Raw genomic sequence first — 22,081 nt, forward strand, 5'->3', positions numbered from 1 at the left:
TGGCTTTGGCCTCGCTGATGAGTCACCGGCCTCGCAGGAAATGGCGAAGGCTGCGGCTTGGGGCCGCGCTGGCAGCTGCTGCCTGCGCTCGGCAGCAGCCCAGGCTCCCTGGCACGGTGGCACTGGGCTGTGGCACGAGGGGGGGCAGGACGTGGGGGATCTCCCCCTTGGCGTGCGGATGCTCAGCCCTGGTTTCTGGCCCCGGCCCCAGCCCCAGCGCTGCAGTTTGGAGCCTGTCGGGGTCCCATCGGCTGGGACTGGGGTCCCGAGTGGGGTGAGCGCAGGGGGAGCAGCGCAGGCACCCCAAAGAAAGCGCTCTGCCTGCGTCCCAGCCGTGTTTCCTGCTCCGTCTCGCCTGGTGCTAATCGCCCCGGCCCTGCCCGTCCCGCGTGCAATCGGCCCCCTCCTGCCCCTTATCTCGGCAGCACAGATGGGATGCGAGCGGCACGTGGGGCTGATCCGTGGGGCAGAGCCGTGGGGCTGGCCCAGGCCGTGCCCAGCCCTACCCCACGAGCTGCTCTTGCACTGCAGCCCCACGGTGCAGTGCTCCCCCTGTGCAGGCTGGCAGGGCCGTGCCGGGCTGCGGCCCCCTCCTGGTATGGATTGGGGGGGACAGCAGCGGCCCCCGGCCCCCCGGCTCCCCTCACTGTGCCGTGCCGTGCCGTGCCGTGCCGTGCCTGCCAGGCCAGGCGCTTTGGTCCCGCTGCGAGCTCTTGGCACGCAGCGGCTCCGGGATGTAGGGGACCCCCGGGTGAGCCCCAGGGTGGGCTCGTCCGCGGCGGCAGCGGCCGGCCGGGGGCAGGAAGAGCCGGGTCTGGCAGCGGCCCTGGGCTGTGTGAGTCACCGCGTCCCACAGCTCCCCTCCAGATGCGGGAGCGCGCGGAGCAGAGCGCAGCACGGCGGTCTCCGGCGAGGCAGGGCCCGACGATGCTGCGCCGCCTCTGCTGCTGCTGCTGCTGCTGCTGCGAGCGGCAAGGCAGGTGCCAGGGGTCCGGTGGCATCCCCCCAGCCAGGGGCTGCCATCCCTGTGGGGTCGCCCCCGGCGCAGCTCCGCTCGCCCCCGCGTGCCTGGGGGGCACAGAGGGGCATCTGTGCTGCGCTGGGGGACACTCGGATGCGGCGTGGGGCGGCCACTGGGGTGCGAGAGGGGCAGGGGAGCCGTGCGCCTGCTGCTGGAGGGGCTGGCGTGGGTCCTGCATGGCCTCGCCGGGACCGGGGCATGTGCAGGGCACGAGGCCGGGACCGAGCCCGCCCCGGGAGCCAGCCGGGGGGGGCGTGGGGACCCCCGGGTGTGCACCTGGGACGTGGCTGGTGGAGAGACCGGGGGGTGCCGGGGGCCCGGGCACGCGGGGATGGCTCGTGGGGCCCCCACCCGTGCCCGGGGCGGCGGGGAGGGGGGAGGCGGCGCGGGGCGAGGCGGGCGCGGGGGTCCCGGGGCGCGGGGGGGGCCAGAGCGGGCCCGTCGGGAGGCGCGGCGCGGCGGGGCGAGGCGGGGCGGCGCGGGGCGGGACCCACGCGCGGCCCCGGGGCCGGGGCCGGGACCGGAGCCGGCGGCAGCAGCGCGGCGATGGCGGGCTCCGAGTGGCTGCGGGGGGGCTCCGAGCCCGAGAGGAAGCGGTACCTGAGCGCACAGCTCTGCTGCGCCGGTGCGACGGCGGGGACGGGACGGGACGGGGCCGGGGAGCGCGGCGGGGACGGGACGGGAGGGACAGGACGGGACGGGAGGGGACGGGAGGGGACGGGAAGGACGGGAACGGGGCCGCGGCGCGCCCGGACAGCGCCGTGGGTGCCGAGCCGAGCCGTGCCGGGTGCGCTGCTGCTGGGAACTGCGCCGTGCCCGGGGGTGCCCAGCGCCGGGGGCTGCTGCGGGGCTGCGCCATGCCCGGGGCCGTGCCGGGGGGGCCGAGCCGAGCCGAGCCGTGCCGGGGAGCGCCGGGACGCGCTGCCGTGGGACGGGGGGGACGGGGAGGGTGGCGCAGGGCCTGCGCCGGGCAGGGAAGGGTTAACGGGGCGTGGCTTGCCCGTTAAGCCCCGCCCCCTCCCGAGTCCCGCCCCCTCCCACCAGGTTTGGCGGGGGCGGGTCCGGGGAACACCCGCGCGTGTCCGTGTCCGCGCGTGCCCGCGTGTTTGTGCTCCACGGGCGTGGCCGCGCGCACCTGCACGGCCCGGGAGCGCGTGCCCGACCCCACGGCACCGCCGGGACCCCCGGTCAGACCCACGCGGACCCCCCGACCCTCCCCCGGCCCCCTGCAGGCCCCCCACGCGTGTCACCGTGGGGTCCGTGGCGCTCCGCGGGGCAGCCCCTGGGGGCACGGGGCAGGGGGAGCCACGCGTGGAGCCCCCCCCCGGCTGGCACCAGCCCCGGTGCTGCGGGAGGGGCGCGGGCATGGGTAGGGGCCGGGGCCTGGGTGCCCCCGGTGCCGCAGGGGGTGGCGGGTCCCGACGGGCCGGCCCGGCCGGTGCAGCACCCACGGGGACCCCACGGCCCCCGGCGCAGGCGGGGAGCAGCTCAGCACCCGGTGAGGCCGGGCTGGCAGCTCCCGGTGCCGGGAGCCCTCCCTGTCCCCGGGGCTGCTCCGGGACTCTTCAGATCTTCAAAGCGCCACCGTAGCCACGCCACCGCCGCCGCGCACCGTCCCACGCCGCCCTCCGGCCTGCCCACGGGCTGGGAGCTGCCTCTTGCGCCACCCTGCCCGACGCTGTGCTCACCCCCGGGGCACGGGGCTCCGGGGTTGTCACCAGCTGGGGACGCTCCGCGGTGGCACCAGGGCGCTGGTGGCCGCTGCGTGACCGAGCGAGGGGTTTGGGAGTGCCCGGTGCCTCACCGTGGGAAGCGCAGGAGCTGGCGCTGCCTCCTGGCCCCGGGGCTGTTGTGGCAGCCTGGATCCAGCCCTTGCCAGCAGCCTGTGCCGTGCGTCTCGCGCTGCCACTGCACGGTGCCCAGGCTCTGGTGCTGTGTTGGAGTGTGGCCAGGGCTGGGATCGGTGCCGGGGCACCCATCTGTGCCGCAGCCCGGGCACTCACTACTCCGATGGGGAGAGCTCTCGGCTGCACCGCGGTGGCCGAATCCTTCGGCAGTTTGTGGGCGCTGCCTGTGCCCTCTCACCGTGCTGGGTGTGGGTACAGGTGGAACAAAACACGCCGACACGGAGCCACCCGTGTGGCCCCACCCGGAGGCACAGGCGCCCCTTGCCCCCCTGCCCCAGGTGCCCCACGTCAGCCCCTGCTGAGGCACCGTTGCCCCCTGTGCCCGTCCCATTTGTGGCAGCCAGCGCCGCGGTGCCGCGTGCGGATGAGTTGTGGCTCAGGTATGTCCCTGCCCTCTGACGCGCGTTGGCGTCAGCCGCGCTCCCGCAGCTGTAGCTCGCCGCCCCAGATGTGTTGTTGGCGGAAAATCTGTGCCTTTGGAGCCTGCTGCCGCCCGCATTCCTCAGCGCCTGGCCCTGGCCCCAGCCCAGCAGGCGGTGCTGGGCCGGGAGAGCGGCCGGCGCTGGGAGCGGGGAGCGGGGAGCGGGGCGGCTCCTTCCCGGCAGCAGGCAGCCAGAGCCGCAGCCTCTGCCGGAGCCGTCGGTGCTGGTGGGCACTGCCTGCGGTGTGCCACGAGCAGGGCACGGGGTGATGTGTGCCAGCCTCTGTGTCCCTCGGACTCCACGGAGGGGTCGGGCCGTGTCCTGGCACCAGCGGCGGGGCCGGGCTGGTCGGCGCCGGTGCTGGCACTGTGTGGGTGCCAGCCGCTGCGTGGGGCTGCGCCGCGCCACTGCTGCCCTTTCTCTTGCTGCCCTCGTTCCTGCCAGCAGCCCACGTGCTGGGCGCCTGGGCAGGGTCACAGCAGCTGGGGGTCCCCTGGGGGACACGCATGGCCAGCCAAGTTACCAGGTCCCACGTGAGCAGGGATGCTCCCTGGTGCCAGGGACGGGATTCCTCCGGGTGCCCCCTGGCAGCACCACCCGCACCCCCCAACCCTTGTGAGCGCCCCACGGGTGCCCCTGGGGCAGGGGGCGGTGGGGTGAGGCCCCAGGGGCTGAGCAGAGCCGGGTGCTGTGCTGGCAGGAGCCGTGGGGCCGGCGGCTGCCCGCCCTGGCTGTGCCAGACGCGGCGCAGGAGCGCCTGGAATGCGTTGCCGGGAGCACTGGCTCCAGCCCCACGCTGGCTCCAGCCCCACGCGCTGCCTGGGGTGGAGGAGCCCAGCTCCTGCGCCCGCGTGGGCATGGGGATGGAGCTCTCAGTCCCCGGGCAGGGGGGTCCCGAGCCCCCTGAGTGTGGGGAGAGTGGGTCCTGCAGCTGTGGGGCACAGGGCTGGCGGTCCCGAGCCTCCCGGTCTCATGAACCTCAGGGTCCTGTAGCCACAGGATATGGGTCTCATGAGTCCTGTAGCTCTGGGGGTCCTGAGGACCCTGGGCATAGGGATTTGGTGGTCCTGAGCCTTGCAAACCTGGCAGTCCTGCTGTCCCTGGTTGTGGGTGTGCAGGATCCCAAATCCCCTGGCCTAGGGAACCAAGTGGTGCCGAGCTCCGTGGGGACAGGGCCTGGGGGAGGCTCGGGGGAGGCTCGGGGTCTCTGTGGCTCCTGGGCTGGTGAGCCTGGGGGTCCTGAGCCTCCTGGGCTTGCACACTTGGGGTCTTGTAGTCCCTGGATAGGGGTCCCATGGGTCCTGCAGCTGTGGGGTGTGGGGCTGGGAGGCCCCAAGCCTCCTCAGCTTGTGAACCTGGGGGCTCCAAGTGCTTTGTGCTTGCAGGGTCCCATAGGTGCTGCAGCTCCAGGGTGCAGGGCCGGGGTCCTGAGGACCCTGGGCTTGCAGACCCCGGGGGTCCTGAGCCCCCAAAGAGCGGCTCCCACGGGTCCCACAGCTCCGGGGCGGGGGGCTGGGGGTCCCGACCCACTGGATTCGCAGACCCGGGGGTGCCGAGGCGCGGGGGTCCCGGGGCTCTGCTCCCCTGCCCCGCGCCCGCAGCCCCCGGGCCGCGCCCCGAGCGCATGGCGTGGGGAGGAAAAGGCGAGGAGGGGCCGGCGGCTTCCTGGGGTGGGGGGGGGGAGCCCCAGTCCCCGCCCCACAGCTCCGCACCTCGGCCGGGAGGGGCCGGGCCGGGGAGGGGTTTGCAGCCGGGGTAGCGCCGAGCCGAGCCGAGCCGAGCGGGGAGAGCGCAGCGAGCGCAGCGCCCAGCCCGAGCCACCATGTCCCGGCAGCGCGCCTGGGGCCGCGAGGATGAGGAGGGTCTCGCCGCGGGCCAGAGGAGCACCTCGGAGGACAACCTCTACCTGGCCGTGCTGCGCGCCTCCGAGGGCAAGAAAGGTACTGGGGGGGCGCGGGGGCTGCTCCCGCTCCGACGGCACGGCCAGCGGCACGGGGAGCCTTGGTGCAGCCCCGCCAGGGAAGAGCCTGCGCTGGGGGGGTGTCCCCTGGTTGGGCTGTGGGGAGACCCCACGCTGGGGCGGTGTCCCTTCGTTAGGGTATGGGACAGACCCCGTGCTGGGGCGGTGTCCCGTGGTTGGGCTATGGGACAGACCCCGTAGTGAGGAGGTGCCACTTGGTTAGGGTATGGGGCAGACCCCATACAGGGGCAGTGTCCTCTGTTTGGGCTATGGGACGGACCCCATACTGGGGCGGTGTCCCTTGGTTAGGCTATGGGACAGACCCCGTACTGAACTGCTGTCCCTTGGTTAGGATGTGGGACAGACCCCGTGCTGGGGCGGTGTCTCTTGGTTAGGCTGTGGGGCACATCCCACGCTGGGGCGGTGTCCCCTGGTGTGGGGCTGTGGGACAGAGCTCCACGCTGGCCCATTGTCCTGCGGGGCAACGCCGTGGGGCCAGAGCTAGCCCGCAGGACCGGGCCCTGCAGTGCCCTGCAGCCGGGGCGCCGGCCCCAGTCCCACGCCGGCGCCAGTCCCCATCCCTGCTGTGTCAGCGCGGGGCGCAGGCGCTGCCCGCGGCGGCAGCGAGCGCTTCCTCCCACGCCCTGCCCGTCCTGCCCGCGGCCGCCCCGCCCCGGCTGCCTGTGCGCGGTGGCTGTCCCCATCCCGTGGCACAGCGGGCTGCGGGGCACTTTGGGTGCTGGGCGCAGGAGCGCTCCCCGTGGTGCGCACGTACCCGCCTGGGCGCGGGTGCCCGCCACACTTCCTTCCTCCCTTTGCGCTTGTGCCACTCCCTGCGCTCGCTCGCTCCCCTTCACGTCCCGTCCCCGTGCAGCGCCCTGGCCTCGTGCTGCGTGCCCAGGCCCCGAGGACGAGCTGCCCGTGGGGTTCGCTCCACCAGGGTGCTGTGGGGTTGGGGTGTCCCCGGTGCGGAGGGCTGGGTGCTGCGCTGGCAGCGGGGCGCTGCGTGGGCAGATCCCGGCACGCTGCGGCGGGGCGAGATGTGGCATGCGCCACCCTGATCCCGATGGATCGCTGCGGTGTGGGCAGGAGGGGGCCAGCAGCATTGCCCCATATGTGCCATTGAACCCTCCTTGTCCCCGTGCTGGGACCAGGACCAGCCCCCCTGGGCTATGCCGTGATGCTGGGAACGGCTGGGGCGAGGCGGGTGAAGCGTCCATAACGGGGACGCGTGGGGTGGGTGCTCATTAGCGGAGATAAGTGGCCTGGGCACTCGTTAGCAGGGGTAACAATGCAGGCCCTCGTCAGCAGGGGCAGGAAGGGCACCGGGTGGGGCCCGCGGGGCTGCCTGGCTCCGGGCAGCGTCGGCTCGTGGTGCCCGGCCGGCTGCGTCAGCCCCGTCCCCGTAATTACAGGGCAGAGGGGCAGGGAGTGCCCGGTGACTCAGAGCCCCGCGGGCAGGGACACCCCTCGCGGCTGGGAGCAAGGGCAGCCCCCGGCTGCCTCCGCCCTGGGGTGTCCGGGCTCCGTGGGGCAGGCCCCGGGGGGGCTCCCGCTCCTGGAACCTGTCCCCGTGCGCACCCCACGGGGACCACCAGCCCCGGGCTGCCCCTCGCCACGCAGCACCACTCCCCACGCGCCTGCACCCCGGGCTGTGCCGGCGGTGCTGGGGCTGTGGGGTGCCCCGTGGGCTCGTCCCCACGCAGTACGTGCAGCACCTGGGGCCGTGTCGGTGCAGGCTGTCAGCGGGCTCATCCCCGCCCCGCTTGCCGTCTCTCTCAGGGCGCACGGGAGGTGCTCGGGGCCGTGCCCCGCGGTCCCGTCTGCCGCCAGCACCCGCGGGGCCGCGGGCAGGGCGGGCGCAGCCTCTCCCCGCGGTGCTGCGGTGCTGCTCGAGGTGCAGGGGCTGATTCACGTTAACTGTCTCCTTCCCGTTGTGTGCCGGCTGACTCACCGTGGTTCCCCATCGCGGTTGGCTCATCGCTTCCTGCTGCCAATGCATCCCGCGGGGCGGTGGGGGCCCTGCCAGCCCCCCCGGGGGCTTCCCCTGCTCCTTCCGCTGCATGCTCACCTCTGCCTCCTCTTCTCTTGCAGATGAGCGAGACCGGGTCCAGAAGAAAACCTTCACGAAATGGGTCAACAAGCACCTCATCAAGGTACGGGCGCGCGCCTCTTCCTGCAGACGTCTCAGCCCCGGGCGGGCTCCGCCAGCCGTGGTGCCCAGCCCCGGGCGCAGGAGCGTGGGCTCGGGGAATTGCAGAGTGGTTTGGTTGGAAGGGCCCTTCCTGAGCTCCCGGCTCCAGCCCCCTGACGTGGGCAGGGACCCCTCCCACCGGGCCAGGTCGCTCAAAGCCCCATCCAGCCTGGCCTGCAGCCCCGCTGCGGGATGTGCGTGGCGGGACGTGGGCAGCGCCACAGCAGCACCTGGTGCTTGGCCCCTTCTGGCACAGCACCGAGCTCCTTGGGGTGCCGCCAGCGCTGCCTCTCCCCTTCCCTGGCCCCATCACGGTTGTGCCACCCTTCCCACACGGGGCTGGGGACCGTGCCCTGGCCTGGGGTGAGCAGGGACCTTCCATGGGGGTTGATGCAGCAGGTTTGGGGGCTCTGCTGGGCTCGGGGGCTTTGGGGGCGGTGTGGGCTGGTGCCCTCTGCTGCCTGCCAACCTCTAGAACTGGCTCCAGGCTGCCAATCCCGGCACCATGTCCCCACAGGGGTTGGCTCCATCCCAGAGGGGCTTGATGTCCCTGGGCACTGCCGCCTGCCGCGGTCCCGTCCCGTCCTCCCGTCCCCCACACTTTCCCTCTCCCCCGTGCCGCCCGCACCGCGTTCCTGCCAAACCCAGCCAGGGCCCTGCGAGCGTGCCGGCACCCGTCCCTGCTGCGCCGCGGGCAGAGCCCGCGTCAGCGCCTGGCACACGCCAAGACGTCTCCCCCGGCCCCCGCGTGCCGACGTGTCCCCGCGTGCCGGCGGCCCGGCCCTGCGGCGCCGAGTGCCGTGCCGTGGGCTGGGCACCTCGGGGTGACCCCGCGCCCCCGGTCTCCAGCCTGTCTCCTCTCCGCCTGCCTCTCCTAACCTCTCTCTTTTCTCTCTGGCTCTCCTCCTTGCGGCAGCACTGGCGAGCAGAGGTAGGTGCGCTCCCTCTCCGGGCACGGGCTGCCCCTCTCCACGCTCCTTTCTTTTCTCACTGCTTCCCTTCACCCGCACCGGGGCCGATGGCCCCGCGGCCACGAGCACGGTGGGCGGTGGGGCCACGTGCATGAAGGAGCCTGCACCCAACCCGCCTGGCCTCGGGTCCCTGGGGTGCAGGGAGGGAGCTGCCCTCTGCGTGCGCTTGGGGGTGTGTGTAGGGGGATGCGGGGCCGGGGTCCGGTCCTGCTGTTGGGCACCAGGCAGGACGTGTGCGAGCACCTTGTGGCGGAGGGGTGCGGGTTTCCCACTGCTGCTCCCGTGCCAGTGCCCGTCGGAGCGGGGCTGGAGCGGCGAGTGGCAGCTGGTGCCATGCGTGGCATCGTGGTAACGCTGCCTCCCATCCCTGCAGGCGCAGCGCCACGTCAACGACCTCTACGAGGACCTGCGGGATGGACACAACCTCATCTCGCTGCTGGAGGTGCTCTCGGGGGACACACTGGTAGGTGCCGCGCCACCGGGCCGGGCGCTGGCGTGCCGGGACCCCCGGCTGCCCCGTCCCCGCTTCCTGCACCCACCTCCCGCCCTGCTTGGCCTCTCCCTGCTTTGGTCCCGGCGCGGGAGCTGCCCGGCACCGGAGAGGGGTCGACCTGGGGCTGGCACCGGCCTCTCCGCCCCGAGGCCCCGTCCCCGCTGCCCCTCTGCCGCGCCGCGACCTCTCTAACACATTAACGTTTCTTTGCTTTGGTGAACTCTGCTCCTCTGTACTGGTCTCCTGTTTGCTGATCTGACCCTGACCTTCTCCCCTCTGGCCTTTGCCTCCTTTCTTTGCACTGCTCTTGCTGGGTAGCCGAGGGAGCGCGACGTGATCAGGAACTTGCGGTTGGTGAGTGGTTCTGCCGTTTGCTCTCCGCATGGCCCAGCGCGGCGTGCGCCCGGGAGCCGCCCCGGCACAGCCACCCCGTCCTGCCCCATCCTGGGGTCACCGGAGGCGAGGCAGCTCCACGTGCTCCATGCTGTGCGCTCAGTGCTCGGCCGTTGTGGCCGAGGAGGAGAGGAGAGGAGAGGAGAGCCGGGCAGTGCAGGACAGGGCGAGCTGCGCGGGGCCCTCCCGGCCCTCGTGGCTGCGGAGGCACCAGGGCACCCGCAGCAGGGCAGAGATGGCAGCTCCCTGCTGGTGCCCTATAGCCCGCAGGCCCTGGGGGCAGAAAAACCTCTTGGTTCATCGCTGAGCTGCAGCGTGGTGGGTCCGGGGTCTCCTGGCACCTTCTGCAGCCGGGGTCAGGGAAAACCACCGCCTGTAGGGCAAAGAGGGCCTGGGGTCTCCGGCCAGGCACGAGGTGTGCCAGGGGAGCTGCCTGCAGGATCCTGAGTGGGGATCCCCACAGAGCTGGGGAAATCCCATCGGGGGAAAGTCCTAGCGTGGCAGCGCCTGGTCCCTGCCACAAGTGCACCAGTGAGCTCCCCAGTGCCACCGGCACAGCCGTGCCGTGCGGGGCCGTGCCGTGCCACAGGGCCACGGTGCTGCACGGCGAGGAAGCGCAGGCACAGCCGGAGGGACGCTGCCCGCGCCTGCCATTGTTGGGCCCAGCAGAGCTTCCTCCCGGCGGGACGGGGGGAGGATTTCCGCGCTCGCTCCTTCCTGCGCAGGTGCTGCCTGCTGGCAGCGCGGGGGTGGTGGTGCTGGTGGTGGTGGTGCTGGTGATGCTCTGCACCACGCGGAGCGCACGGCTGCGGCTCCAGGGGTCAGCTCCCTGCAGCCACGGGGTGCACGGAGCCTGTGCTCCCCCCTGCACCTACCCTGCACTGGTGCCTCCTATATTTTGGGCAGGAGCCCGAGGTGGGGATGTGGGGATGGGGATAGGGCTGGGCCCCCGTGCGGTGTGTGCCATGGGGAGCAGGGTTGCTGTGCAGTGCTCATCCCTAGCCGGTCTTGGGCTCCCCTTGCACCGCAGCCCACGGCCCTGGGGGCTGCTCGTGCTCGGGCTGGGCTGGTCCCCGGGCTGGGGGCAGCTCCCTGCCCGCCGAGTGGGGGCTGGCTCCTCGCAGCACAGCGCGGGGACAAAGTGCGGAGGGTGTGTGGCATTGGCATGCGCAGCTCCGGGAGGCGCCGGGTGTCTGGGGGGGCTGCGGGGCTGCACCCCGGGGGGGCCACAGCTCAGATGCCTGCTCTCTCTCCCTGCAGCCCCGGGAGAAGGGCCGGATGCGCTTCCACAAGCTGCAGAACGTGCAGATCGCCCTCAACTACCTGAAGCATCGCCAGGTGAGGGGGGAACTGGGCACGTGAGGGGTGGAGGGGCCCTTGCTGGGACCCCCGCTGCGGGGCTGCGGCGCGGCCCCTGCCCCCTGCAACTCGCACGCCTCGCTGTCGGCAGGTGAAGCTGGTCAACATCCGCAACGATGACATTGCCGACGGCAACCCCAAGCTGACGCTGGGCCTCATCTGGACCATCATCCTGCACTTCCAGGTGGGGCAGGCGGTGCCGGGGCTCTGCGGCACCCCCAGGTCGGGGGGCAGTGCGCGGCGCGGCGCAGGATGGGGGCCGTGGCTCGCCCGGCGTAACGGCCGCGTCCCTGCAGATCTCAGACATCCAGGTGACGGGGCAGTCAGAGGACATGACGGCCAAGGAGAAGCTGCTGCTCTGGTCGCAGCGCATGGTGGAGGACTACCAGGGCTTGCGCTGCGACAACTTCACCACCAGCTGGCGGGACGGGCGCCTCTTCAACGCCATCATCCACCGGCACAAGTAGGTCTCCTGGAGCGGGGCAGGGACCCGGGCAGCACACGGGGGTATCGGGGCGGCCTGATGCCATACCACCAGCTGTGGGGCTCCCCATTCCCGTGGCACAGAGCTTCTCTGGTCACACAGCCGTACCCTGCCTTTGCTCCTGTTCGGTGCGGAGCCGTGCAGAGACCCTGGGTCCCTGCCATGGGGAGCAGCAGCCTCTGGGGCGCTGTATCTCAGGCAGGATTTGGCCGCTTGCACCGGCCCGCAGGGCTGAGCCATGCGCAGGGCAGGCACGTGCTCGCTGGCACCGCCGCTCCAGGGCAACGTCGGCACGAGCTCCCGACAAGCCCCGACCCATCAGCCTGCACCGGCAGCGCCGTGGCGCGGGGAGCCGCGCAGCCTCGCCACCTTCCCACGCTCCCAGCAGCCGCGTGGGCAGGCGGCGCTGAGCCCCCGGCCGCGGCACCGTGCCTGCGCAGCGTGCCGGGGCGCGGGGCGGGCAGGCCCCCGCCGGCCCTGCCAGGGCTGCGAGCCTTTGGGGCACGCAAGTACGTGCCGGCGCGCCGCGCCCGCGCGGGGTGGGGAGGAGGCGCCTGCACCGAGCTGAGCCGTGCCGAGCTGTGCCGTGCCACACTCCGTGCCGAGCCGCTGCCACGGCCGGAGCTCAGCGGGGCTCGGTGCCGGCATGGAGCGCAGCGCGCGGCATCGCACCAGGAAGCAGCCGCGGCGCCGTGGTGCAGGGAGCTCGGCGCGGGCGCTGCCGGGGGCCGAGGACGGGGTGGTGTTGGTCTGCGAAGATGTTCCTGCCGCCGCCGAGCGCCTGGAGGCCGCCAGCCTCAGCGGCTCCATCTACTCCGTGCACTCCACCCTGCGCCTCAAGGAGCTGTAGGATGGGGGCTGGGGGCGGGGGGGTGCTGACAGCCCATCGGGATGCTGGGCGGGGGGAGCTGTTCCCCTCCCCACACCCTGGGCATGGCGGGGGCTCATGGTCCTACTGTGGGGCTGGGGAAGCTGGGGGTTGGGGCCAGAGACCTGCACTACTGCTGTGGCCCCTGGCTGGGGAGGGAGAGGAGAGTAGGAGGGGTGGATGCAGCTGGCGGGGTGCTGTGTCTTGGGGTCCGTGCACGGGGACGTGGGGCACTGCCTGCCCCTTGGGGTGCCTGCACGGGGCTGCTGCTGGCTCCCTGTGCCTGTGGGTCCAGGAGAGGGGGCATCACAGGCCCCCCATGCCCGTGGGTTGTTTGAGGGGCTGTTTGTTACTCGGGTCTGCGCAGGGGCCTCGCTGGCTCTGCACACCCACAGTCCCTGCAGCAGGGTTGTCCCGGGCTCCCCAGGCTCCTGGTGTGGGTCTGGGGGTGTCCCCAGCTCCCTGTGCCCCCGTGTGGGACCTCTGGCTCCCCAAGCTGTGGAGCACAGCACACACATGCTGAGGCTCGGCAGAGGTGCAGGCAGCACCCGAGGAGGGTGGGACCGCTGTGCCCAGGGTTCCCCCGAGCTCTCAGGCTGCCAAAAACGCGTGCCGTGGGGCAGGGAGGGCCGCGGGTGCTGCTGCCCGTGGCCCCGGCTGCCCTGCAGGGAGAGCGGCTGCCGGTGCGGAGCCTGCCCCCCACCCGCCGGGGGGTCCTCGGCCGGGGGGCAGCGTCTCAGTGCTCCCTTCCCTCTGCCCGCAGGCCCATGCTCATCGACATGAACAAGGTGTACCGCCAGAGCAACCTGGAGAACCTGGACCAGGCCTTCACCGTGGCTGAGCGGGACCTGGGGGTGACGCGCCTGCTGGACCCCGAAGGTAGGGGCACGCCACCCGTCCCCCCACGTCCCCACACTGCGGCAAGGGGACGGTGTCCTTGGGGTGGCAGCAGCCTCCGAGGGCACACGGAGCCACTTGGGGTCCCCGCTGGGCTGACCGCCCCCTGTGCCCCCAGACGTGGACGTGCCGCAGCCAGACGAGAAGTCCATCATCACCTACGTCTCCTCGCTCTACGACGCCATGCCCCGCGTGCCCGACGTGCAGGACGGCGTCAAGGCCAACGTGAGTGCTGGGGCCGGGCTGCGCCCGCGTGCCGCCGGCGGACACCCGGCCCCACGGCTCGCCTCTGTGCCGCAGGAGCTGCAGCTGCGCTGGCAGGAGTACTACGAGCTGGTGACGCTGCTGCTGCAGTGGATCCGCCACCACACCGTGCTCTTCGAGGAGCGCAGGTTCCCCGCCAGCTACGAGGAGATCGAGGTGAGGGAGCTGGGGCAGGGCGGCCTCCGAGCTCCACTCACCACAGGGTCTCGGTGGCCGGGGCCAGGGCTGGGTGTGCGTGGGGACCCCGTGCAGGGGGACGAGGGACGCCAGCGCTCCCGGTCGTGGTGCCTGCGCCTTGGCACCGAAATCTCGGCTCTCCCCTCCGGTGCCGCGCGCCGGCCCCGTTCCCACGCGCGGCTCGCAGCTGCGTACCAGTGCCGTGCCGCTGGCGGGGGATGAAAGGCCCCAGCACAGAGGGGAGCGGTGCTGGTGCCCGGGGAGCCTCCTGGCGCTGGCCCAGCTGGCCGGTGGCCCAGCTGTGGGCTGGCTTCTGCTGCGGCACCCCGGGCAGCACGCACCCAGCCCTGCTGCTCCGTGGGGGCTGCGCGGCGCTGCGGGGGCACCATCCCCGGCCGGGTGCTGCCTGGCGCTGGTCCCTCTCGGTTCCTGCAGCCTGGCCCTTTTTAGGGGGGGGCTGCGGGGCAGGAATGGGCTCGGGGCCAGGGCTGGGGTTGTGCTGGCACTGATTGTGGTGGTCGAGTGGTGGAGCCGGGATGCCGCGGGCAGGGAGGGTCCCTCTGACTCAGCTTTTCCAGGCAGGCTCCTCGTGAGTCACCCTCTGCAAACACGAGCCTCCCCACCCGGCCCCTTCCTTCCTGCGGGCTCTGCGTGCCATGGAAAGTGGGGGGGGGATTGCCTGAGCTGCCCCCCAGCCTGGCGCTGGTCTGCAGGCAGCCATGGCTCGTGGTCAGGCTGGGCTGGCAGCCAGCGGGCAGGGGGCTGGATGGGGAGCAGGGCCCTGGCTTGTGCCCTGCAGCGGGGCGCATGGGGCCAGGGGTCTGCGCTGCCCCCCTGCAGCTGCCCCCCGTGGCTGCCCCCCTGTAGCTGCCCCCTTTTTGGCAGATTCTCTGGCGCCAGTTCCTGAAGTTCAAGGAGACAGAGCTCCCAGCCAAGGAGGCCGACAAGAACCGCTCCAAAGCCATCTTCCAGTCCCTGGAGGTGAGCAGAACCCCGGGGGGGCCGTGACGGGGGCTCTGGGGGTCCCAGTGTGCTGGGGGGGGGGTCCTGGAGGATCCCGGGGCAATCCTCTCGCCCTGTCTGTTTGGTGCTGGGGGCGGAGGCCGTCCTGTGCCTCTCCCATTTCTGTTTCCGTGAGGCTTTGCCTCCGGCATCAGCAGCTGAGACGTGGCACCCGCGGCCAGGGCTGCCCCCCGCCCACCGGTCCCGATTCCCCCCCCCCAGCCGCTGCGCTGCCCCCCGGGGCCCCGGCTGGCGGGTCTGACGAGCCCCGCGGTGCGCAGGGCGCCGTGCTGTCGGGGCAGCTGAAGGTGCCCCTCGGGTACCACCCGCTGGACGTGGAGAAGGAATGGGGCAAGCTGCACGTGGCCATCCTGGAGCGCGAGAAGCTGCTGCGGGCTGAGTTCGAGAGGTGAGTGCCCCGCGGTGGCACCGGGCACGGGGACGGGGCACGGCGCGGGGGCTCCTGGAGCTGCTGCGGCCTCGCGGCCCCTTCGCGTGCGGCTGAGCTCCGCCTGGGCTGGGCTGGGCCGGGCCGGGGTGTCCCTGCGGCCCCCCCGTCCGAGGATGGAACCGCAGGGTGCATGAGTCACTGCCCGCCCTCGGGAAGCCAGCGCACCGCCAGCCCCGAGCACGGCACTGCCGCTGGGCTCTGCTGTGCGCCGGGTGGGTGCGCTGGGTGCCGGGGGGGCTCTGCCGTGTGCCAGGGGGGCTGCGCCGGTGCAGGGGAGCGCGGGTGCGTCGGGGCTGGCGGCACGGGCAGGAATGGGGCCGGGGCTCCGCGGCGGGCGGCCAGGGCTGGGTCGAGGCTGGATCCCAGCCCGGGGGCGGGCGCTGCTGCGCTGGGTGGGGACGGGCGAGGAGCCCGCGGGATGGGATCCGCGCCTGCAGGGGTGGGATCTGGGCTGTGCTGGCGCAAAGTCCGGGCTGAGTGTGCAGGGATCTGAGGCGCGCCGGGGCGGGATCCGAGCAGTGCAGGGACGGGCGCTGTGCCACGCACAGGCAGGATCCGTGCCTTGCAGGGACAGGATTTGGGCTGTGCGGGTCAGATCCGAGCCGTGCCCGGACGGGATGTGTGCTGTGCAGCAACCTGCACGGTGCATGCACGGGGCCCTCACCATGCAAAGATGGGCTCCGCGTCCTTTGCTGTGCCTGGATGGAGCCCGTGCTGTGTGTGGACAGGATCCGTGTTCCTGGGCAGGGGCTGTGCCGAGCACGGGCAGCATCCGTGCCTGTGCACTGTCCCCAACCCTGCCCTCTCCCCGCGCAGGCTGGAGAGGCTGCAGCGCATCGTCAGCAAGCTGCAGATGGAGTCGGGGCTCTGCGAGGAGCAGCTCAACCAGGCGGACACCCTGCTGCAGTCGGTGAGGGGCGGCCGCGGTGCGGTGCGGTGCGTGGGGGCGCGGTGCGGGGCGGTGCAGCAGCGCCCTGACCGTGTCCCGTCCCCAGGACATCCGGCTGCTGAACGCAGGGAAGGCGCCGCAGAAGGCGGCTGAGATCGATCGGGACCTGGACAAGGCGGACGCCATGATCCGCGTGCTCTTCAACGACGTGCAGACGCTGAAGGACGGCCGGCACCCGCAGGGGGAGCAGATGTACCGCAGGGTGTACCGCCTGCACGAGCGCCTGGTGGCCATCCGCACCGAGTACAACCTGCGCCTCAAGTCGGGGGTGCCGGTGGTCGCCCAAGCCCCCCCGGCGCTGGGGCAGCGGCCGCGGCAGGAGCTGGACGACGCCACGCTGCGCTACCTGCAGGACCTGCTGGCGTGGGTGGAGGAGAACCAGCGGCGGCTGGGGGCGGCCGAGTGGGGCGTGGACCTGCCCACCGTGGAGTCCCACCTGGGCAGCCACCGCGGCCTCCACCAGTCCATCGAGGAGTTCCGCGCCAAGATCGAGCGGGCGCGTGCCGACGAGGTGAGCCGGCAGCCTGCTGCCAACGCTGTGTCCCACCTGCATCCCAGTTCCCTGGTGCTGGTGTCCTCGCCCGGAGCTTCCCTTTAGGGTGCTCCTGTCCCCTGGGGGTGCGGGGTGTCCCTGTGGTGGCTGCCAGCAGGGCTGCCACCCTGTGCTCACGGCTCGCTCTCCCCTAGGCGCAGCTCTCGCCAGGTCCCCGCAACGCTTACCGGGAGTGCCTGGGGAAGCTGGACCTGCAGTACGCCAAGCTGCTGGTGAGGCGCCGGGCTGGGGGCTGGGGGGACGTGGGGAGGAGGTGCAGGGCGTGGGGGGACGTGGGGAGGAGGCGCAGGGTGTGGGGGGGTGTGGGGAGGGCGTGTGGGACGTGGAGAAATGGGGAGGAGGATGGAGGGGGGATGTGGGGAGGAAAATGCCGAGCGGGGGAAGGAGGAGATGGGTGTGGGGGGTGCAGACCCATCCCATCCCCATCCCATCCCATCCCATCCCATCCCATCCCATCCCATCCCCATCCCATCCCATCCCATCCCATCCCATCCCATCCCATCCCATCCCATCCCATCCCTGTGCCCCCCCAGAACTCCTCCAAGTCCCGGCTGCGCCACCTGGAGAGCCTCCACGCCTTCGTCAGCGCCGCCACCAAGGAGCTGATGTGGCTGAACGAGAAGGAGGAGGAGGAGGTGAACTTCGACTGGAGCGACCGCAACCCCAACATGACGGCCAAGAAGGAGAACTACTCGGTACGCAGTGCCCGCGCTGCCACCTTGTGCCCTCCCCACCCCTCCTGTCCCTGTCCCGCGCTGTCCCCGGCTGCGCACCCGGCTGTCCTCGGGGGTCCCCAGCCCCCCCGGCCCCGTGCGTGGCTCCCCATGGTCCCAGTCCCTCCGGTGACGTTTCTGCGTGATGCCTCGTGCAGCCAGGGGCGGGGGGGGCTCTCTGTGGCCCTCCGCCTCCCCATCTCATCTCAGCTCACGTGCTCTGCTGCGCCGCTTGCTCCCGCCCCGCTCTGTAGCTCTTTATCTCCTCATCGTGCCAGCGCTGCTCTTTATCTCTTTTGTTGTCTCATCTGGGCATCAGCCTGCTCTTCCCCTCCCGCTATCTGGTCGCCTGGATGAAACCACATCTGCGTGCTGCAGCGCCGAGTGCACGCCAGCCCCGTCACCCCCAGCTGCAGCACGTGCAGCGCCGGGGGGGCTGCGGGCCTCAGCACCCAGCCCGTGCCCCCGTCCCCCTGCACCCCCAGCCCTGTGCCCCCCAGCTCCCCATTCCTGCCGTGGCTGGGGGCCCAACACACCCCGCGCATCCCCCTGGCGTGTCCCCGAGCTGCAGAGCTGCGCCCCGGCGTGCACAGAGCGCACGCAGGGCTGTGTGTGTGCACACCCACGCACACCCATGGGGGGGTGCCGGCCCTGCACGGGGGGGCCCTGGAGCTCACCACCGCTCCCGATGCCCACGCCAGGGACTGATGCGGGAGCTGGAGCTGCGGGAGCGCAAAATCAAAGAGATCCAGAGCACGGGGGACCGGCTGCTGCGGGAGGAGCACCCGGGCAGGCAGACGGTGGAGGTGAGCGGGGAGCACAGGGAGGGGAGCACCAGGGGGCACAGTGCGGGGGGCACTGCTGGGGGGCTCTGTCCTGACGTGCCCCCTCCGTTCCCGTTGTCCCAGGCCTTCCAGGCAGCCCTGCAGACGCAGTGGAGCTGGATGCTCCAGCTGTGCTGCTGCATCGAGGCGCACCTGAAGGAGAACAGCGCCTACTTCCAGGTAGGGGCGGGGGTGCCCACGGGGCCCCCACCGGCCGTGGCCCCCCCCCCCGGGGCTGGTCTGTGCGGCCCCGCTCACCCCGCTCTGCCCCCCCCAGTTCTTTGCTGACGTGAAAGAGGCTGAGGAGTTCCTGAGGAAGATGCAGGAGAACATGAAGAAGAAATATTCCTGTGACCGCAGCATCACGGTCACACGCCTGGAGGACCTGCTGCAGGACTGCGTTGTGAGTGCCCCCCTCCCCAACTCGCCTTGCTGCAGCCCCCCAGGGTGACCCCCACCACGTGCACCCCACTGCAGCACCCCAACGTTGATCCCCCAGGTGTGCACCAAAACATTAACCCCCGTGTGTGCACCCCAACACTGCCCCCCACATGTGCACCCCACGGCAGCACCCCAGGTCTCTGCCCCCCACTGCAGGGCCCACTGCCCCCCCCCAGCCTGCAGACAGACCCCACGGCAGGCACGACCCCCTCACCCCTTCCCATAGTCCCCCCCCTGCCCCGCAGCATCCTGTGGGGCTGCGGGGCCGCTCACGCCGCGCTGTGCCGCAGGACACCAAGGACCAGCTCACCGAGTACCAGGGGCAGCTGGCGGGGCTGGCGCGGCGCGCCAAGGCCATCGTGCAGCTGAAGCCCCGCAGCCCGGGTGCCCCGCTCAAGGGCCGCCTGCCCATCCAGGCCGTCTGCGACTACAAGCAAATGGAGGTGAGAGGGGCGTGAGGGGGCCGGGGGGGTGGTGGCGGTGGCGGCGAGGGGACGGCGCTGCGCCCGCGCTGGGCTGACGCCTGCCCGCCCCGCAGATCACGGTGCACAAGAACGACGAGTGCGCCCTGCTGAGCAACGCCCAGCCCTACAAGTGGAAGGTGCTGAGCGCCGCCGGCAGCGAGTCCATCGTGCCCTCCGTCTGCTTCCTCGTGCCGCCCCCCAACAAGGAGGCGCTGGAGGCCGTGCACAGGTGGGTGAGCGCCTGACGGTGCCCCCCAGCCGCCAGCGGGGGTCCCCGCTTGCTCTGTCCGTCGCCCCCCCGTCTGACGCTGCCTCTCCGCAGGCTGGAGGCTGCCCACCAGCAGCTCCTGGTGCTGTGGCACCAGCTGCACCTGGACATGAGGAGCCTGCTCTCCTGGCAGTACCTGATCCGCGACATCCAGCAGATCCAGTCCTGGTCCCACCTGACGGTGAGTCCCTGACGGGGGGCTGGCGAGGGGCAGCTCCGTGGGGCCCCGGGAGCCGCCGCGGGGGCTGACGGTGCTGCGTGCCCCCAGTTCCGCACCATGCAGGTGGAGGAGTGCAGGCAGGTCCTGCGCAGCCTGGAGACACACTACCAGGACTTCATGAGGGACAGCCAGGACTCGCAGAGCTTCCAGCCCGACGACCGGCTGCAGGTGGAGCGCGAGTACAACGCCTGCACCCAGAAGTACGAGCTGCTGCTGCGCAGCCAGGAGAAAGGTGAGCCCCAGCCGGGCATCCCCTCCCTGCCAGAGGCGCAGGCAGGGCGAGCGCAGCAGCCACTGACCCGGCCCCGATGTCCCCGCAGGAGAGCAGGATGAGTCCCTCTGCAAGAACTACATCTCGCAGCTGAAGGACATCCGCCTGCAGCTGGAGGGCTGTGAGAGCCGCACCATCCACAAGATCCGCCTGCCCCTCGACAAGGACCCGGTCAAGGAGTGCGCCCAGCGCATCACCGAGCAGCAGGTGTGTGCTTCTGCAGGCGTGCAGCACGTGGGGACCCCTGCAGACCGCTGGGCTGCAGACCCCTGCCCTTCCTCTGCTCCTTCCACGCCCGGGGAGCCTCTTGCTGTCAGGATGTCGCGTTTGGCACAACGTGGGTGTAGGCACCAGGCTGCCTGTGAGCTAACACGCGCTGCTCTCCCTGCAGCAAATCCACCTGGAGCTGGAGGGCATCAAGAAGAGCCTGGACAAGGTCAGCGAGAAGACGGAGAAGGTGCTGGCCCAGCCAGAGCAGGCCAGCTCGGCCCCTGTCCTGCGCTCAGAGCTGGAGATCACGCTGCAGAAGATGGACCAGGTGTACAGCCTCTCCAGCATCTACCTGGAGAAGTGAGTGCTCAGCCACGGGTGGCTCCACGCTGTGGTTCTTCATCCTCCGTGCTGGGAACAAACACCAGGGCATTGGCAGGGGTGGAGGAGGCGGGGAGGAGGAGGAGGAGGAGAAGGAGGAGGAGGAGGCAGCTGGCTGTGCCCTGGCGGTGTTCCTGTCTCCTCGCTGCATGCTTCTTGCTCACGCTGCTGCCTGCTCGGCTCTTGGCACCCACGGAAGCTGTCCCCTCTCTCTGCAGGCTGAAGACCATCAACCTGGTGATCCGCAGCACGCAGGGGGCAGAGGAGCTGGTCAAGAAGTACGAGGACCAGCTGAAGAACGTGCAGACCGTGCCAGCTGACCTCAAGGAGCTGGAGGCCAGCAAGGCCGAGCTGAAGGTACCGGGGCTGCGCCGCGCTGGGGGCGGACTGGGGCCGGCAGGGACCGGGGCTGAGCTCTGCTCCGTGCCTTGCAGCGGCTGCGTGCGCAGGTGGAGGGGCACCAGCCCTTCTTCAGCACGCTGGAGACTGACCTGAGCAAGGCCAAGGACGTCAACGAGCGGATGGTGAGGGGCCACAGCGAGCGGGACGTGGACCTGGACCGCTACCGGGAGCGAGTGCAGCAGCTGCTGGAGCGCTGGCAAGCCGTCCTGACCCAGATCGACCTGCGCCAGCGCGAGCTGGACCAGCTGGGCCGCCAGCTGCGCTACTACCGCGAGAGCTGCGACGGGCTGCTCCAGTGGATCCAGGACGCCAAGCAGCGGCAGGAGAAAATCCAGGCGGTGCCCATCACCGACAGCAAGACCGTGCGGGAGCAGCTGCTGCAGGAGAAGGTAGCACCCGGGGCAGGGTGAGCGCGGGCGGCCTCCCAGTGCTCCCGGCGCCTGAGCTCACCCCCGTGCGTTTCCCCAGAAACTCCTGGAGGAGTGCGACCGCAACAAGGAGAAGGTGGAGGAGTGCCAGCGCTACGCCAAGCAGTACATCGATGCCATCAAGGTGCGCAGCTGGCCATGTGTGATGCTGCAGGCTGGCCTTGACAGAGGCACTGGGGCCAGCGTGGGGCTGGGGGGGCAGTGCAGGGCCAGGGCTTCCAGGGGCACAGGGGCTCCCCGGAGCGCTGCCCCCCCTGCTGACCTGGCTTCTCCCCGGCAGGACTACGAACTACAGCTCGTCACCTTCAAGGCGCAGGTGGAGCCCATGGCCTCTCCGGCCAAGAAGCCCAAAGTGCAGTCTGCGTCTGACAGCATCATCCAGGAGGTGAGGGGGGACACCTCGGGGTGGTCCCGGCACGTGGCTGAGCCTGGAGCTCCTTCAGCAGGAGCAGAGGGCTGCAGCACGGGGAGGGCGCGGGGGCTGGCCACAGCTCTGTGGGGCGGTGGGGCTGGGGTCACTGTGGTGTGCTCCCTTCCCGCTGACCCCACTGTCTGCTGCAGTACGTGGACCTGCGGACACGATACAGCGAGCTGACCACGCTGACCAGCCAGTACATCAAGTTCATCACCGAGACGCTGCGGCGGCTGGAGGAGGAGGAGGTAGGGGCACGGGGCGTGGGCGTGCGGGGCGGCATGACTCCGGCTGCATTTTCTCTTCTTCATGAGAATGGGGAACGTGGTTCATGATGAGTGCCAGCCCCATCACTAACACTGGCCCACGGCCTCTAACCCCGCTCTGATCTGGGCTTCTGGGACCGAAGCCGCTGGCTCTGGGTGCAGCAAATTTCCGAGCAGCGAGGGCCAGCCGGGGTGGTGCGCAGCCGGCTGTGGGCGCTGCCGGGCTCTGGTGTGACCGGTGGTAGGAGGCACTTCCCAGATACACGTAGTGCAGTCAGCACCTGCCATCAGCATGACGCTGTGCTCGGGCGCCGCGGGACCGGATGCCTCGGTTGTTCTGTCTTGGTAACCTTTCTAACTCTTGGTTTCTGCCCTTGGAAGTCGAGCCGCTTTGCCAGTGCTTTGTCTTGGGGGAT

General features: G+C 71.4%; 1 protein-coding gene across 21 annotated transcripts in view; it reads left to right on the plus strand.

Moving 5' to 3' along the window:
- PLEC (plectin) overlaps positions 1 to 22,081 on the plus strand; it is a 50,106-nt gene that overhangs the window by 16,724 nt on the left and 11,301 nt on the right. For 6 of the 21 annotated variants that reach the window (XM_084508589.1, XM_084508574.1, XM_084508580.1 and 3 more), the window contains 30 exons: positions 7,405 to 7,466; positions 8,421 to 8,435; positions 8,849 to 8,938; positions 9,287 to 9,322; positions 10,622 to 10,699; positions 10,812 to 10,904; positions 11,017 to 11,183; positions 12,836 to 12,951; positions 13,088 to 13,194; positions 13,270 to 13,389; positions 14,296 to 14,391; positions 14,694 to 14,821; positions 15,680 to 15,773; positions 15,859 to 16,323; positions 16,500 to 16,577; positions 16,899 to 17,060; positions 17,780 to 17,884; positions 17,987 to 18,082; positions 18,180 to 18,305; positions 18,634 to 18,786; positions 18,882 to 19,036; positions 19,130 to 19,256; positions 19,344 to 19,527; positions 19,616 to 19,773; positions 19,958 to 20,136; positions 20,376 to 20,514; positions 20,592 to 20,948; positions 21,028 to 21,111; positions 21,268 to 21,372; positions 21,549 to 21,647. In XM_084508589.1, the coding sequence (XP_084364715.1) occupies positions 7,405 to 7,466; positions 8,421 to 8,435; positions 8,849 to 8,938; positions 9,287 to 9,322; positions 10,622 to 10,699; positions 10,812 to 10,904; positions 11,017 to 11,183; positions 12,836 to 12,951; positions 13,088 to 13,194; positions 13,270 to 13,389; positions 14,296 to 14,391; positions 14,694 to 14,821; positions 15,680 to 15,773; positions 15,859 to 16,323; positions 16,500 to 16,577; positions 16,899 to 17,060; positions 17,780 to 17,884; positions 17,987 to 18,082; positions 18,180 to 18,305; positions 18,634 to 18,786; positions 18,882 to 19,036; positions 19,130 to 19,256; positions 19,344 to 19,527; positions 19,616 to 19,773; positions 19,958 to 20,136; positions 20,376 to 20,514; positions 20,592 to 20,948; positions 21,028 to 21,111; positions 21,268 to 21,372; positions 21,549 to 21,647 (3,974 nt within the window). Of the gene's footprint in view, positions 1 to 1,529; positions 1,647 to 5,144; positions 5,291 to 7,404; positions 7,467 to 8,420; positions 8,436 to 8,848; positions 8,939 to 9,286; positions 9,323 to 10,621; positions 10,700 to 10,811; positions 10,905 to 11,016; positions 11,184 to 12,835; positions 12,952 to 13,087; positions 13,195 to 13,269; positions 13,390 to 14,295; positions 14,392 to 14,693; positions 14,822 to 15,679; positions 15,774 to 15,858; positions 16,324 to 16,499; positions 16,578 to 16,898; positions 17,061 to 17,779; positions 17,885 to 17,986; positions 18,083 to 18,179; positions 18,306 to 18,633; positions 18,787 to 18,881; positions 19,037 to 19,129; positions 19,257 to 19,343; positions 19,528 to 19,615; positions 19,774 to 19,957; positions 20,137 to 20,375; positions 20,515 to 20,591; positions 20,949 to 21,027; positions 21,112 to 21,267; positions 21,373 to 21,548; positions 21,648 to 22,081 lie in introns of those variants that run through there. The other 15 variants (XM_084508577.1, XM_084508582.1, XM_084508584.1 and 12 more) reach the window with 8 other exon arrangements.

The sequence above is a fragment of the Aythya ferina genome (assembly GCF_964211825.1).
Source record: "Aythya ferina genome assembly, chromosome: 2".
NCBI classification, from domain to species: Eukaryota; Metazoa; Chordata; class Aves; order Anseriformes; family Anatidae; genus Aythya; species Aythya ferina.